At 52.5% G+C, this 16,700-nt stretch overlaps 1 protein-coding gene and 2 non-coding genes across 4 annotated transcripts; all 3 read right to left on the bottom strand.

The window, feature by feature from the left end:
• Window positions 1-3,920: 3,920 nt before the first annotated feature.
• Window positions 3,921-16,085, bottom strand: Ddx39b (DExD-box helicase 39B). Of its 2 annotated transcripts, XM_087898564.1 has the most exons (11): window positions 15,960-16,084; window positions 14,401-14,733; window positions 13,708-13,835; window positions 13,389-13,481; window positions 11,473-11,656; window positions 8,614-8,732; window positions 6,265-6,396; window positions 4,958-5,067; window positions 4,729-4,873; window positions 4,469-4,616; window positions 3,921-4,150 (listed from the first exon to the last, which is right to left on the bottom strand). In XM_087898564.1, the coding sequence occupies exons 2-11, from the start codon at window positions 14,609-14,611 to the stop codon at window positions 4,134-4,136; spliced, it is 1,287 nt and encodes a 428-aa protein (XP_087754690.1). In that variant the 5' UTR covers window positions 14,612-14,733; window positions 15,960-16,084; the 3' UTR covers window positions 3,921-4,133. The 2 variants fall into 2 exon arrangements, with proteins under 2 accessions (XP_087754690.1, XP_087754691.1); XM_087898565.1 differs by lacking the exons at window positions 3,921-4,150; window positions 4,469-4,616; window positions 4,729-4,873; window positions 4,958-5,067; window positions 6,265-6,396 and adding an exon at window positions 6,443-8,123 and having other exon boundaries at window positions 15,960-16,085.
• Window positions 11,344-11,420, bottom strand: LOC146890905 (small nucleolar RNA SNORD83). Its single transcript, XR_014998484.1, has one exon. It is a non-coding gene; the product is annotated as a small nucleolar RNA SNORD83 (small nucleolar RNA).
• LOC146890907 (small nucleolar RNA SNORD83) lies at window positions 15,038-15,113 on the bottom strand. The gene has a single exon (XR_014998483.2). It is a non-coding gene; the product is annotated as a small nucleolar RNA SNORD83 (small nucleolar RNA).
• Window positions 16,086-16,700: the final 615 nt, after the last annotated feature.

Genomic DNA, 16,700 nt, shown 5'->3' with positions numbered 1-16,700 from the left:
CTGGGCTACACGCAATTGACCCAAGTGGTGGTGTCTCACACCTTCAACCCCAGCACTGGGGAGGTGGAGACAGGAGTGATATGGCTGGGTGGGGAGAGGAATATAAAGGGGAAGAGACAGGACCTGACTGGAGCGTGGATACTGAGGTTGCTAAGAGAACATTGCAGGAGCCCCTTTGTTTGCCTGAGCCTTGGCAGAGGGAAGATCTCTCTAGTTGTTTGGCTGTTTTGCTTTTCTGATTTTCATCTTGAACCCCAAAATCTGTCTCTGGGTTTTTATTATTCCTGCTCCACCCAAGGAGTGTAGACCCTGAACCAGAGTTACAGATGGGTGTTAGCCTACTGTGGATGCTGGGAATCAAACTCAGGTCCTCTGAAGAGAAGCCAAGTGCTCTCAACCCCTGGACCCTCTCTCCAGTCCCAGGTGACTACACTCACACTGTGTGTGCTAATGGGCTTTACGTCAGCTCGACACACGAACTCCAGTCATCGCAAAGGAGGGAATCTCAGGTGAGAAAATGCCTCCATGACATCCAGCTGTAAGGCATAGTGATCAAGGGGAGGACTTAGCCCATTGTGGGTGGTTCTGGCCCTGGGCTGGTGGTCCCGAGTTCTATGAGGAAGCAGGCTGAGCAAGCCATGAGGAGCAATGAGTAAACAGCACACACACCCCCATGCCCTCTGCATCAGCTCCTGTCAGGTCCCTGCCCTGTGTGAGATCCTGTCCTGACTTCCTCCCCATCTGGCTTTGTGGTCCTGGTGTTTTGTTGCAGCAATAGGAACCCTAACTGAGACCTGAGCCAACTCAACCAGCCATCAGATGCTATTCTGCTTTACTTTCTTTGCTACGGCAAACACTGTGACCAAAAACATCGTGGAGTGGAAGGGGTTTGACTTTGAGGTTACAGCCCGGCCTTGGAACTGGAGGCAGAAACTGTAGCCGAGACCGTGAGACATCCTCACTGGCTGGCTCTCCCTGGCTTCCTCTGCAAGCTTCTTTCTGTCCACCCCAGGTGCCCCTGCCTAAGGGTGCCGTGTCCACAGTGAGCTGGGCCATCCTACGTCAATCTGTGCAGCACCCACTGCTCTGGTCCTAGAACCCTGGCGGGGCAGTGAGGGAATGAGGAAAGGACAGACACACACGCGATGAAGCTGGGATGTGGGGGTTTCTCTAATGCTACTGACACCTCCACAACCTGGAACTCCACGTTTATAGGTACAGTGGAGGAAGGGGTTGGCCAGTCTGGGTACGAGGTCCCTACAGGTGAGCCGTCTCAGCCTATGAACATCCAGGAGCAGGAAGCCACAGTTGGTAATCTTAGCACACGTTGACCCATAGTTCATAGATTCGTGCTTGGGCTCCCAAGGAGAGCTTTGCTGTCTCTGGAGCCAGGCCTGTGTTGGTAATGCCCTTGATGGTGTCCCATGGGCCATCTGATCATGGAATCCTCCACTGACAATGGCCGTGTCAAACACACATTCACTCACTCAGGACTTCCTCTGCTCCTTACAAACCAGCAATCAAGAAAATGCTCCCCCCACACACACCCTCAGGCCCATCTGATGGAAGCAATTCCTCAGATGAGGCTCACTCTGCCCAGGTGTCCACACTGACAAGATTCACCGCCACAGGAAGCAAACCTCCATGTGTAGTTGGTTATGTGCTGTCAGCAACGTTCCCACAGCAGACGCCGTCTGGATTGGTTTTTAGACTTTTATCTCGTATGTGTATGCATGTTTTGTATGTCTGTGCTCGTGTGCAGTGCCCATGGTGGCCTGAAGAGGGCGACAGATGCCTGGAACTGCAGTCACAGATGGACGGGAGCTACCACGCAGGTGCTGAGAACCAAACCCACATCCTCTGTAACAGGAGCCGGTGCTCTTCACCATTGAACCACGTCTCCAGCCCCACCATCTGCTTCTGTTTGAGGCAGATGGGGGCTCAGTACCTCCTACGGCGGCCACCACTTGCAAGAACATTACTAGAGGAAGGTGGAAGAGGGTGGCGGCTGCATTGGTGTTCTGGAAGAGCTAAGAGTTCGCATTGGTGACAGGATTTGAATCTTAGGATCTCTGGTTAGACACCCACCTCTCACCCCTTAGGGTGTTTACAGGGACTTTACTGGGTAGCTAGACCCACAGTGGCACAGTCCTAGCCAGGGTTTCTATCGCTGTGATGAAACACCATGACCAAAGACACTTGGGGAGGAAAAGGTTTTTAATATCAGAGGAAGTCAGGACAGGAAGTCACAAGAGGCAGGAACCTGGGGGCAGGAGCTGATGCAGAGACCATGAAGGGTGCTGCTTACTGGCTTGCTCATCCTGGTTTGTTCAGCCTGCTTTTATTTTTTACCATCTGGTTGTCCTGAAACTCACTCTGTAGTTCCAGGCTGGCCTTGAACTGAGATCCACCTACCTCTGCCTCACAAGTGCTGGGACTATGGGATGTGCCACTATGCCCAGCTCTGTCTGGTTTTTTGTAGAGCCCAGAACCACCAGCCCAGGGATGGCACCACCCACAATGGACTAGGCCCACCCTCATCAGTCACTAAATAAGAAAATGCCAGCCAGGCAGTAGTGGGGCTCACTGTTAATCCCAGCTCCTGGAAAGCAGAGGCAGTGGATCTCTGAGTTTGAGGCCATCCTGGCCTACGAAGTTAGTTCTAAGATAGCCAGGGCTACACAAAAACTGTCTCAAAATCAAAAATCAAAAAAAAAAAAAAAAAAGAGGAGGAATGGAAGATGCCCTACAGGCTTTCCTACAGCCTGGTCCTATGGAGGCACAGATGACTGTGGCTGGTGTCAAGTTGACATAAAACCATCCAGGACACATAGGAGTGGGCAGAAAGGGTGCTCTAATGGTAACTGAGTGGGGAAACCTAACAAGGCTTTCCTAGGATTTTCTGGCGTTCTCTGTGAACATCTCCCACCAGGACTTGGCCAAATCTCTTCGGAAATGGGGATCTCTTCAGGAAAGCTGGCTAACTGGCGAGAGGACTCGCTGCTCACACACAACCACCTCTAACTCCAGTTCCACAGGACCCAGTGCCCTCTTCTGGCCTCAATGGGTATTACATATGTAGAAGGCTAGTTCTGATTTTCTGAGGAAGGTTAGCGTGAGCCTTACAGTCAGTCAGGTAGACCTGGGTGTGAACACCCACTCAGGATGCCTGTTAATGCTGAGGAGGCTGGCTGCACACTGAACCGTCAGGATCTGAAATCTCAACCACCAACACACGTTAGAGTCTCTGTATGGCCAGAATAGGCAGGGCTGCGGACAGGTGCCTCATCCAGGCCTGGCCCTGAAGATGCTAGGCAGCTGCCATGGGGCACACTCCAGCCTGCTACACTGTCACCTGACACCTCCTGTCCCTGCCCTCCAGGGATCCCAGCGATTTTACCAAGAACTTCACAATAAACATGGAACAGATAGAGCCATGTCTGAGGTAAGAAACTCCACACGACCTTCTGAACATCAAATCAAACAGGAGAAAGGGACGACAGGCTACAGGCTTCAGGCTCCTGTCCTGGTTGATGCTGTGCCTGTTAATCTTCCCCACCCAGAGACCCAGCCTCTCTACACAGCTATGGGGCCAGGGGAGGAGCTGAACCAGGCCCTGCTTACATGTACCGGATGCGTGGAAGGCACTGGCCCTGGTACTCAAGACCCAGAAGCTGAAGGAGCAGATAAGATGATGGAACACATTTGCTCTCTCTACCTTCCGATTCCAGGCTCAGTGTCCCATCATCACCCTCCATGGCCACTTTAGAATGGGAGAGACACCAGAAAGAGAAGGCAGCAGGGAGCCACTGCCTCCAGGGTTTGGGCCATCCTCACTGTGATCCTGCCCCACAACAGGGCTCACGATCAAGCCCTGAACAGTAACAGACGGAGCATGTAAGATACCACAGACACAGCCATTTCATCCTTAGTTTTGTTAAAAAAAAAAAAAAAAAAAAACCAAACAACAACTCTGATAAATGAGGAGGGCTCAGGAGTGGTGGTGACACAGAGGGAAGCATGGGCAGGACAGGGTGAGGGCTGCAGGGACAGGGACAGTGGTGTCTCCACCCTGATCCCTGGTGTCCTCTTCTAACTTGACAGACGGCCACACTCCAGACGGGGTGATTCCTCTACCGCGTCTGTTCAACTGAAGAAAAACACCAGCAGTTACTAAAAAAGGGAAATTTCTCTCACACACACTCTCAGCTCTGTCATAGGTTCAGAGTATACTTTTGGGAGTGGAGACACACATAAACACACACACACATGCTGTTTGTGTCACACGTTCAGAGGATAGACTTGGTAGTAGAGACATGCGCGCACACACACACACACACAGACATGCAGATGTTTATATCACAGGCTCAGAGGATACACTTGGGATTGGAGAGACAGACACACACACACGGTTAAAACTTAAAAAAACTAAACCAAAGAGGAGGCAGCATGGTGAGGATGTACTCACTATAGGAAGAGATGTCGATCTCATCAGGTAGCTCACTGATGTTGACCTCAAAGCGGTCCTGCACGTCATTGAGGATCTTAGCATCATTCTCATCTGACACAAATGTGATAGCCAAGCCCTTGGTGCCAAACCGGCCTGCCCTGGCCACCTGGAAGGAGACAAGGAAAAGATCACAAGCCTCAAGGGGGAAACAGACGAGAGAAAAATGTAGAGCGTGTACGCGCGTGCACACACACACAGGATAAGGGTGGGTAGCTTACCCGGTGCAGGTAGGTGTCCGAGTCCTCTGGCATGTCATAGTTGAAGGCGATGTTCACACGCTCAATGTCCATGCCTCGGCCAAACAGGTTGGTGGCCACGAGAATCCTCCGCTGGAAATCCTTGAACTGCTGATACCGAGAGAGCCTTGTAAGGAAGGAGAGATGATTCAGATTCCCTTCTCAGCACATCTTTCCTCCCCAGAACACAAATCCATCGTCTCCAGCTCACCTCTCCTCCTGGGGCATCCCACGGTGGATAGCAATGGCTGGGAAGTTCTGCTCCACTAGAAGCTGGGCCAGGGCAATGCAGCGCTGCACGGACTTCACAAAGATCACCACCTGGAGAGCATGGGTGTCAGGCATGTCCAAGTTTTCCAGAATCTCACCTTTTGTTTTTAAAAGTTTGTGTATGTGAGCACGTGTGCCTGGTGTGTGGAGAGCCAGAAGAGGACACTGGACCCTCTTCTGACACCTAAGTATCAGGAACTGACCTTAGGAACCCTGTAAGAACAAGAGTGCTCTTAACCTCTGAGTCAATCCTTCAGCCCCAGGGAATCTGACTCTGAGTTTTTTAGATGGATGTGTGTTTGTGAATGTATGCGGGTATGTGCAGGTGCCTGTCAAGGCCAGAGGCCTATGCTGCATCCCCTGGGGCCAGTTACAGGCATCCACGCTAGGGAGTGTGGATCCTTTGGAAAAACAGGAAGTTTGAGGCAGGGTTTCTCTGTGTAGCCCTAGTTGTCCTGAAATGTATTATGTAGACCAGGCTGGCCTCAAACTTGAACTCAGAGGTTCCCCGTCTCTCACTATTTAGTGCTTGGGTTTAAAAATGTGGGCCAGCACACCTGGCAGAACTTTTGCTCGGCTGGTTCTTTGGTTTCTGTGTAGCCCTGGCTGCTCTGGAGCTCAAGTCTATAGACCAGACTGGAGTTGAACTCAAGAGGCTTGGCTGCCTCTGTTTCCCGAGAGCTGAGGTTAAAGGCAAATGCCAACACAGCCCAGCCCTGGCAGAATTTCTAAAGGAGTCCCCAGCCCCTTATCTCCTTTCTTCTTGGATGTTCTTTTCTGCTCTTGAACCATCTGCCTGTGTCTAGGACAAGACTTCTGAACAGCCTGGCCTCTGAGCTGCCATGACACAAGACCTCACACTGGCACACACAGGTGAGGCCACCTCAGGAAAATGCTAAGAATGACAGCTACAGCCTAGAAGCAGATGAGGTTCTTCAAGCACCAAGAGCCCCATATGGGCTCTGCGGTCACCTGAGCACAGGCTGACACTGCTACTCCTAGGTGTCTAGAAGAGACGACAGTCGAGCCCCCACCTCAGGACCCAGCTCAAAGCTTCTCCACTTGCTGAGGTCAAGTCCTCTACCTCAGTGCCCCTCACACAGCGGCTCCATCTTCCCACCTCAGACTTGCAATCCACTCTCACCTCTTCACTTATTGGCTCCTCAACCACAGGCTCCTTCTACACAGGCTTCTGCCACAGCTGGAGCTGCCCAGTGCTCATGCCCAGAGACCCTAATACTGACTGACCTGGTTGAACTCGAGGACATCGAGAAGGTCAAAAAGCTTCCGGTTCTTCTCATTGTCCTTCAGTTTCACGTAGTATTGCTGCAACCCATGCAGCGTCAACTTGGTCTCGTCATCCACGAAGATCTCCATAGGCTGAGGGAAGGAGGGGTGGGGGCAGGAGGAGGGCAGAGTGGGGGGGTTAAACCTGGGGGGGTGGAGGATACTGATCTCCAATACACCCCATGGACTGATGGGGAGGAGAGAGAAGACTGCAAGTCCCTCCCACCACAAAGAACACTCTGTACTGAGGTCCCTTTCCAGTGGATCTGGTAGCATCAGCATCAGTTGAATTTTGAGAAGCCCAACTGAGAACGGTCAGAGGAAGGAACTCTGCACAGAGCACTGAAGCTCAGTTACAAGATGCCAGTGTCAGATGGAGCTGGCAGGGGAAGATAACAATGGAAGACAGTGCTCAAGGGGACAGCATGGCCAGGTCACACAGGAGGCAGGGTGCTAGGGCCTGGGCAATGGCGCCAGAAGAGGACAGGGACAATTGCCCCACTTAACTATCCTCTCAACACACGTCAGCATATGTCCTAAAGCCATTCAAAAGCTGGGCATTGGTGCACACTGACCCCAGTCTCAGGTGGTTGAGGCAGAATTCTTTAAAGTATCATTAAAGAGAAGCAAACGTTTACAAAGTTGAGAGACAGCCTGTACTCAAACCACTAGATCAGCTTTAGGGGAAACTCGTCTTTAAATTCAGAGTCAGACCATCTATACTTGGGAGGTGAGGGTCCTTGACAACAGGAAGTGCAGGCTGCCCCCAGCCACAGCTGGACTGTCCACCTTTCAGAGCTCTAACTCAGCACAACTTTGCCTTTTCCCAACATTTCCTCTCTTATGGCACCAGACAACATCCTTAGCAGCTTGTGCTGACCCTCAGGGGTCTCCCTCTCTCTGCAGCCCCACCCCCCGCAGGTGCCTACAGACTCCATCCCTGGGCCTGTCTACTTTCCTGGAGTCTAAGGACATGGCCTCTCTTCCTCTCCTCCAGCTCCCTCCTTCCCAGCAGTTTTAAGATTTACAGTGTTCCCTGCCCTACTGCTTTTCTCTGAAAATCTAATACTCATCTTTAGCATCAAAGGTGAAAAGGCAACAGAAAGGATCTCACATTTCATAAAGAACTGCATACCCACCCTTAACCCTCGAAGAAGAGGAAGGAACCTAAGTATTGAATCAGACCAGTTAACTCCAGGCGGGACTTTCCCCATGCTCCATTCTGTCTTGAGAGACAGTTCACAGAGAGCCAGGGATAAAGAGGGGGTGTCACAGAAGCCTCCTACCGAAAGCAGGCTGGTAAGACAGCTCCCCAAATAAGTCTCACAGCCTCCTAATTCTAGCCCCAAGCCCGGCCCAAGAGACAGCCATCTTCTCAAGGGAAGAAATGGGTCAGGGTAGGAAGGGCCCCACCCTCCCACCGCTCAGTCTTGGCGCTGCCGCCCCCCTGGTTACATCTCAGTGCAGCTTCCTGTTTGGCTTTTCCCATCACCCTCCTTTAAGAAAAAAAACGAGAGAAAAATTCCACCACCCCTTTCAGGACACCCTTCCCAACAAGTACGGGAAAATGGGGTACAGCACATTAGGTTCAGGAAACCGGGAAGAGAAAAAGAGGCTGGTTTGGTCCTCAGCATCCTGGTCAGGCTCCCCGTGGCCTCCGCGCTGCCATCCACTGCTGGTAGGTCTGCGTGCTCCCGCCGTGCCTCAGCGCTTCTCTGCTGCCAGCTCACGTCAGCCAAGGCTCCGATGGGCGCAAGGAGGTATGGGCAGGAAGGAGGAGGGACTGGGGACTGAGGTGCCAACGGCCCCCGCCCCTGGAGCTGGGAGGGGTGGATTCATGGTGTTGTTTGCTTGCTCTTCTTCTTGACAGGCCCTGCCACCTGACTGTCCCTGTCTTGCTCTCCTGCCTCTGAGATGTATGCATTTCGGTGAGCGGAGGCTCCAGCTGAATGCCCCATGCCACCTGGAGGGTGCGTGGCTGTGGTCGTGTGTAGGAGACGATGGTAGGTGATAGGGCACAAAATTGTGCCCTACCCCCGACAGTGAGAAGAGGTTCAAAAATGTTGTGATTAAAAACTGTCAAACGCTACCCGCTCTCACGCTAACCGACCATCTTCCGGAGCTTCCCTGGCGCGCGCAGCCCTGGCACTAACTGTCTCTGCCTCTGTGTTCTTCAAGGAGCCGTCACTCCCGGTGGACACAAGCTCCCTTCTCGGTGCTTGAAGGACAAGGGAGTCTGGAGGAAGAGGGCGAGGAAGGGGAGGAGGCAGCGGGCAGGGAGTGGAGGGAGAGAAGGTAGAAGGTATTTACATCTTGCATGAACTTGCGGCAGACTGGCCGGATCTCTTTGCTCAAGGTAGCACTGAACATCATGACCTGCTTCTCATGGGGGGTCATGCGAAAGATTTCCTGGACATCCCGACGCATGTCTGCGGGAGAGGATTGTAGAAGAAAGAGAGGCCATAGCCAGTGAGAGTCAGGAGTCACTCTAGAACCGGAGCCCCTCCCTCCATTATCTCCAGAACAAGCCAGGCTTGGTGGCACAGCCTTATAATCCCGGCACTTAGGAGGTAGAGGCAGGAGGATCAGGAGTTATATTTTGAGTTTTGAGACCAGTCAAGGCTACTCGAGATTGAAAAAACAAAACAAAAAGTAGCAACATGGAAAAAGCGATGTATTTACAAAGATGCTTGGGGTCAGGTTCTCAGCCCCCTTTTTTAGCTAAGAAATTTAACTGAACCTAAAGTTCAAATTTATAAAACAGGGACGAAATCCAACATGGGCTCAGGAATGACAGTCCTTAAATACTGAGCATGAGGCTGGAGAGAGGCCCAGCATGTAGGAGCACTCACTGCTAGGGAAGCCAAGGCCTCCATGGGAACACAAAGAGAAATAATAAACCCGAGCCCCCCAGCAGCACTGCACTAAAGCTGGACTATAAAGGGAGGACTAGTATGGCCCCTACACAAGAATGACACAAAAATCTGCGGAACATTCCATACAAAAATAAATCTTAAACACAAATTATCTTGCCAGGTGTGGTGGTAGACATCTTGAATCCCAGCACTCAGGAAGTAGGGGTAGGCTGGTCTGAGTTGCCAGCCTGGCTCACACAGCAAGCTCCAGGGTGTACATAGAAAACCAGGACTGAGGCCGTCCAGCAGCTCTTCCCCTACACCAGCCTACAAAGCACTCACTGCAGACGTCATCCACTCCGGCCTTCACCTTGACTCCAGCCTCACACCCCTGAACAGCCAGGCAAATATGACCTAATGCCATCTTGGACATCTTAGTCTGCCATCTTGGACAGCCAAAGGCCATTTGGAAAGACTTCCCTCTGGGGCTATGCTTTCCTACTCTTGCAACTAACCAAAACCAAATTACTGTTTTCTTTTTTGGTTTTGTTTTAAAGATAGGGTCTTAAAATGGATGGAGCTAGAAAACACTATTTTGAATGAGGCAACCCAGACACAGAAAGACAACCATCACATGTACTCACTCATAGGTGGTTTTTAAACATAAAGCAAAGAAAACCAGCCTACAAACCACAATCCCAGAGAACTTAGACAACAATGTGGACACTAAGAGAGACTTACATAGATCTAATCTACATGAGAAGTAGAAAGTAGAAAAAGACAAGATCTCCTGAGTAAATTGGGAGCATGGGGACTTTAGGGGAGAGTTGAAAGGGGGAGGGGAGAGGCAGGGAGCGGAGCAAACAAAAATGTAGAGCTCAATAAAAATAAATAAATATAAAAAACAATTTATTCCTTGCTAGCCCTAATTATCTTTTTATTTATTTATTTATTATGTATACATAATTCTGTCCGTGTGTGTGCGCCTGAAGGCCAGAAGAGGGCACCAGATCTCATTATAGATGGTTGTGAGCCACCATGTGGTTGCTGGGAATTGAACTCAGGACCTTTGGAAGAGCAGGCAATGCTCTTAACGACTGAGCCATCTCTCCAGCCCCCAAGCCCTAATTATCTTGTAATAATATATATCAAATAAAAAAAAAGATAGGGTCTTACTATGTAGCCCTTGGCTGGCTTGCAATTCATAAAGACCCACCTGGGTTTAAAGGCACACAAGTGTTTTTAGTTTTGTTTTTAAGAAAACGAGTTTCACTGTGTAGACCAGGCTGGTCTCCAACTTAAGAGACCCCCCCAGCCCCACCCTTAGTGCTGGGATTAAAGGTGTGCACCACCACCACCCAGCACTAAGATATTTTTAATTGTTATTATGTATGTAGGTGTTTTGCCTGCAGAAGAGGGCTTTGGATCCCCTAGATCTGGAGGTACATATGGCTACACTGCCATATGGGAATGTGCTTGGATGAAAGCCAGCTCCTCTGGAAGAGCACCCAGTTCTTACCCTATGAACACCTTCATTTTTTAAAGTGTATGGATGTTTGGTCTGTGCTCCACTTCTATTCGGTGCCCATGGAGACCAAGAGGAACAAGATCTTTTTAGATTACAGACCAGAAGCAGGCAGATCTCTGTGAGTTTGAGACCATTATTCTGGTCTACAAGAGCTAGTTCCAGGACAGGCTCCAAAGCCACAGAGAAACCCTGTCTCAAAAAAAAACCAAGGAAAGGGGGGGGGGGGGGGAGAGAGGACAAAACGAAAATTTTTCTTTTAACCCCACATGACACAGTGGCCTACCAGAACTCATGACTTATGTGAAAAGTCAGACGAACCTCAGAATTGACCTCTAGAAACCTGCTTGTTTATGAATTCTGGCCACGCATGCTATACCACAGTGGTTCTCAACCTGTGAGTCCAGACGGGGAAGGAGGGGTGAACATCCTTTCACAAGGGTCCCATATCAGATATTTACATTTTGATTCATAACAGTAGCAAAATTAGTTATGAAATAACAAAAACAACCTCATGGTTGGGGGTCACATCAGTTGCACATTAGAAAGGTTGAGAACCACTCTGTCCTGGGGCAGAAGGGCAGCCCCCTGATCTACTTTAATAGGCCAGCATGCACAAGGCCTCCAACACCCAACCCCAGGGGAGGAAAAGGAATGCAGAGCCATCAGTCATGGGTGATAGATCCAGAGTCGTCCTTGCACACACGTGCTCCCGTGTCAAGCAAACATCATTTGGCTCCAAGGGATAGCTCCCAAATCACCTGATCCCGGCCGAGCACGGCCACTCACCGAGCTGTTCAAGCATCTTGTCACACTCGTCCAAGATAAAGTGTTTAATGTGCTTGAGGTTCAGGCTCTTATTTCGAGCCAGGGCTAGAATCCGGCCGGGAGTCCCCACGACGATGTGTGGGCAGTTCTTCTTCAGCACCTCTTCATCCTTCTTGATAGACAGACCGCCAAAAAACACTGCCACCTGTCAGCCAACAGGAAAGGCTCACAAGATAGGAAGAGGCTCCAGTCTCCCCCAGAGTCCCCATTACTTTCCTTTCCCCCCTTTCTTCTCTTGTGATAAAGTCTCACTGTGTAGCCCTGACTGGCCTTAAACTTACTTTGTGATCAGCCTGTCTGCCGCCCAACTGCTAGGAAAAGGCACAGAACACCCTGCCAGGCAGCAGTGCCCACTCTTAGCAGACTGTAGACCAGCTGGCTGTCAGACCTGCAGTGACTCATGAGCCTCCAAACATCCCGGTAAGAAACACCACTCCATCCTGTCGTCTGCATAAGCTGGGGCTGGAGCCTGGCTCTCCCTTCTGCCTTCACACGCGGTCTGAGGCTCACAGTTCAGACACCAGGCTGTGCAGCACACTTTAACTTAGAGCGATTTCTCCAGCCCTACTTTGGTTTTTAAGAAATATTTATTTTCAGTTTATGGTTCTGCCTCAAAATTACTAGTTTAAGACATACAATGAGTCAGGGTGGTGGCACACACCCTAAACCCCTGCATTCAAGCCACAGAGGCAGGAGGATGGCAAGCACCTGCCCATGGTAAGATTCTTTCTCAACCAAGCAAAACTGTTATCTGTAAAGAGTGTGAGCAAAAGGACTGTCCTCCTCCGTAACCAGAACAGGAGCCTACATCCTCCACCTGCCCCAGGGCCACGCTCAAGCACTTTGGTCACAGCAGGCCCCACACACTTAAGCACAGAAACACATCATCTCCAAGTCTCTAAACGATGCCAAACTCCTGGTGAAGTCCACACCATGTCACACCATAGCAGACACGGCCACCCCTTACGGTCTTCTATCACCCTGGTGTCCCACCCACTGCGGTTTTGGAGCTTCTGCAACTCTCCAGCAATCTCCAGCAGAGCTGGAGGAGAGCACTCCGGCCGAGCCAGGCAAAAAGACCTGTCTCAGCCACTCAGGAAGCTGAGGCAGGCGGCTTAGGTTCAGGGCTGGCTCTAATCTGAGGTGAGTTCAAGGCCAGGGTAACCTGCTAAGAGTCAATCTTTTTTTGTTTGTTTGTTTTTGTTTTTTGAGGCAGGGTTTCTCTGTAGCTTTGGAGCCTGTCCTGGAACTAGCTCTCGTAGACTAGGCTAGCCTCGAACTCACAAAGATCCGCCTGCCTCTGCCTCCAGAGTCCTCGGATTAAAGGCATACACCACCGCAGCCCGGCTGTGGCTGTAAGAGTCAACCTTAAACTTAAAAACAAGGCATGGGGTCGAGGCTGGGAGAGATGACTCAGAGTTTAAGAGCATTAACTGCTCTTCCCAGAGATTCTGAGTTCAATTCCCAGCAACCACAGGGTGGCTCACAACCATCCATAAGAAGATCTGGTGCCCTCCTCTGCCACGCAGGCAATGACTATATAAATAATAAATAAACCTTAAAAAAATGCATAGGGGTAGCTCAGGAGCAGACTGTTCACTTAGCAGCTCAAGGCTCTGGAATCAGATTTACAATAACACAAAAAATAAAATAAATGCAAGTGTCACCGTGAACTCTCAGGGACACAGATGCAGTCACCGCATTGTACCCGCAAGACAGCTGCAGAAGACCCCGTCACTGCACTAAAGGCACTCATGCTGCCTGCAGGAGTTCACTTCCTACAGTCACCCAACATCTCAGCACAGTCCACTGCTGTCCCACAAGTGCCCAGTGCCTCCGACCCCCACACCCCCGTCCCTGATGTCTCACCCTCTTACCTTGACGTTCGGCATGTACTTTGAGAAGCGCTCATATTCCTTGCTGATCTGAAAAGCCAGCTCCCTAGTGTGACACATCACCAGCACAGACACCTTCAGGGGAGCAACGGAGACACACAATGATGTCAGTCCTTCGCCACCCTCTTCAGAGTGACTGTCACAAAAGCATTTGGCAAATTGTTGGTGACATCAATTCGGAGAGTTAAACCATCAAGGCCATGCCACGACAGGACATTCCCCCCTGCTGACAGGAAGACCAGCTCTGAGAGGGCATGTAGCCACAGTCTCTGTGCCCTCCCCAGCACTGCCGCAAACATACCTGCCCAGTGATTGGCTCCAGCTGCTGCAGTGTGGCCAGGACAAACACTGCTGTCTTCCCCATGCCTGACTTGGCCTGACACAGGACGTCCATCCCCAGAATGGCCTGAGGAATGCATTCATGCTGGACTAGAAGGAAAAGGGGGAGACGTTTTGCACCACGCCAACCCCTTCTTCCCAGCTGACACTCCAGATTTTTCACCTGGTCCCTGTCATCTTTCAGACCTGCCCTATCTCTGTGCCCTTGGTCACATTTACACCCAAGTCAAGCCCATCTTCATGCCTCCCTGGTGCTATAGAAACCCTCTGGCACCTCCAATGTTCCTGGCTGTCTTTATTCTCCCTACACTCTAACAATCCAGGAACCTGAATGGTTACCACAGGCCAATTCTCCCCCATGCTTTTGGGTCAGGTAACCCTGCAACCTTGGACAAAATGAAGGACTTGGTATCAGACTCAAAAGTCAGCACCTTTAGACCAATCATTAAGATTTTTAGAGACCACAGCTGTCCTGGCCTGAAAGACAGGAACTAAAGGTCCAGCCAGGTCCTCTCTGAAAGCCCAAACAACCAGAAAGATAAGCTGGGCAAAGGACAAAAGGCAGCCCTCTGTCTGATCAAAGCCAACTAGTCTTCTAGTGCTAATATCTGGATACATTCTCACGGCCTGGCCTTAACAAAGTCTCTATGCCCACCTTCTGATGGATGCTCAAAGCCACAATCTACGATGGCCCGGAGCAGCTCCGGCTTGAGCAGGAAGTCTCGGAAGCCGGAGCTGTGGATGGAGACGTAGGAGCCCTTGACGTCTTTCTTGGCAGGCGCTTCCGTCCCATCTCCCCCAGCCGCTGTCTCCACTTCATCATCTTCATAGTCCAAGAGCTCGTTGTCGACATCATTCTCTGCCATAACTGGGCCGGCACAGGGAGATCCGGGAGGTCTTGGGGTGAGTGGTCCCAAGGTGAGAAAGAAAGGGAAAGAGGCAGTCGAGGAACAGAAGGGAAAAAGACACCAGTGTTCTGACAGAAGAGCTGGGGGGGGGGGGACAACAAAAAAATAGGAAAACTCATCACTCACGAACAGACTGTGTACTTCTCGTCCACCCCACTTTCTGCCTGCTTTCCCTCAACTACAAACCTTGCCCAGAAGGAAAGTGACAGAGACACACAACACCAAACGGGACACGTGGAGAGCGGTCTCAGGTGTCGGCGGCTAACTCAGACACCGTGAAAAATGAGCACAACAGAGGACTGGCGGGAGGGGGAAATGCACGGGGACTAGAAGACATCAGGATGTGCTGTCCCCTGTCGCCACCCGGTGCTGGTCCCCACCATCAGCCATCAGTCAAGGGTGATAGATAAAGGTCAGCATTGCGCGGAGCGCTCACTTTCAATTGCGAACATCATGTGGCTGTGGTCACCTGTCCAGAATCACCTGGGCACCCGTCCCGGCGGCGCACACCCGCGATCCCAGCCCCAACCCCGGGGAAGCGGGAGCGGTATGGAAGGTGGGCGGGGAGGCCTGCCGCCAGAACGGGAGGTGCAGGGGGTATGAGAGTACAGGAGAGGGAGGAGGTGCAGGGGGCGCGGGGGTGCAGGAGAGGGAGGAAGTGCAGGAGAGGGAGGAGGTGCAGGAGGGGCAGGGGTGCAGAGGATGAGAAAGGTGCAGGGGTACAGGAGAGGGAGGAGGTGCAGGGGTGCAAATGGCTCAATGCCAGAAAAAAAAAAAACCACAACCGGGAAGGCTGGAGCGTGCGCAATTAAACGGCAGCGCTTGCCCGGCCTCGGCCTCGCAAGCCGCTCCGGCTCGGTCTTCGCGCCGCCCCGCGCGTCCCGGGAGGGGAGCCCTTCCGTGGCGACACCGCCGGCCGCGCACGGAGGCAGCCATTCGGGGGGCAGTGGGCAGAGCCGAGGCCCTGGGCGGGCGCCATCTCATCCCCGACTCCGCGGGCCCGCAACGGGCGGCCCCGCCCTCCTATGGCGCCGCCTCCGGTCGCGGTGGCCCCGTGGAGAGGGGAAGGGACCCACTGGGTCACCCACGCCACGAGGGAGCGCGGCAGCGGCCCCGGCCACCATCTTGGACGGGAGCCCGGCAAGGCGGGCTCTCCCAGGAAGGGACGAGGACAATGGAGTCGGATGCCCGATCACGCGCCGGCAGCCGGACCCCGGCCCGGGCGAGCGGGATCAGCGGCGCGGGCGGCGGGACACGGTGCGGGGAGGGCGGATGGCGGCGGATGGCGCCCGAGGACGAGCCTTACCTAAGCACTGCGAGCGCGTATGGCGGCGGCAGCCCGGACGGAGGCGGGAACCTGCCTTCACTTCCGGTTCCAGGCGCGGCCTCGCCGCCTTCCCGGCTGCCAGGGCGCAGGCGCGGGATGCCGGAAGTCGGCCCTGCGGCGGGCCTCCCGCGGCGCGCGCTCCGGGACTGCCTCTGAGAAACGCCTGTTTGGAATCCGTCCCTCGGGCCCCTCCGCCGCCGCCAGGGACAGCAGCGCGGCGCTAAGCTCGCGCCTCTTCCCCGAAATGCTTTCCCGCTTCTCCACATCTCTCCCCTCGGCGTTGGGCTTTGCTTTTGTTTTGTTTCCTTTGCCACGCCAGGCTTCTCTCTGGACGCCTGTCTGTGGGCGCCGCGAACTGTGCGTGCCCAGCGGGACACGTTCTCACGGGGCCTGAGCCTGGTCGTCAAGGTGACCTGGGGGTGGCCGAGCTCCGTCAGGCCTCGGCCGGGGAGGGTGCTGGGGCGGGGGTTGGGGGGAGAGTGAGCACCATCTATCCGACGTGATACTAGCAGCGTGGCAGCTTGGGAGACGGAGGTTTGCATTCTGTCCAAGCGTTAAAAAACAAATGGTGGGGTTTGGGAGTTAAGCGATTTTCCATCATCATTATCATTATTATTAATGAGAGCAGAATGCCCTTAGTCCTACCCAGCAGCTCCATTGTTCAACCTAGATTTTCCCCCTATATATGTAGTCCTCCCTTCTTTGAGACGCTACCTACAT

The sequence above is a fragment of the Myodes glareolus genome, chromosome 18 (genome assembly GCF_982192425.1).
Source record: "Myodes glareolus chromosome 18, mMyoGla1.1, whole genome shotgun sequence".
Classification (NCBI taxonomy): Eukaryota; Metazoa; Chordata; class Mammalia; order Rodentia; family Cricetidae; genus Myodes; species Myodes glareolus.
Note: the sequence above shows the minus strand (reverse complement) of the source record. Positions and strands in the feature narration are given on the sequence as shown.

What these genes read in the sequence shown, in the direction of transcription:
- Ddx39b (XM_087898564.1), bottom strand. Translation starts at nt 14,611, where the DNA reads ATGGCAGAGAATGATGTCGACAACGAGCTCTTGGACTATGAAGATGAT. An exon ending in CTTTGAGCATCCATCAGAAG is followed by an intron (nt 13,836 to 14,400) that starts GTGGGCATAGAG and finishes TTTTCCTTCTAG; the next exon opens with TCCAGCATGAATGCATTCCT. An exon ending in GGGATGCCCCAGGAGGAGAG is followed by an intron (nt 4,874 to 4,957) that starts GTGAGCTGGAGA and finishes CTTCCTTACAAG; the next exon opens with GCTCTCTCGGTATCAGCAGT.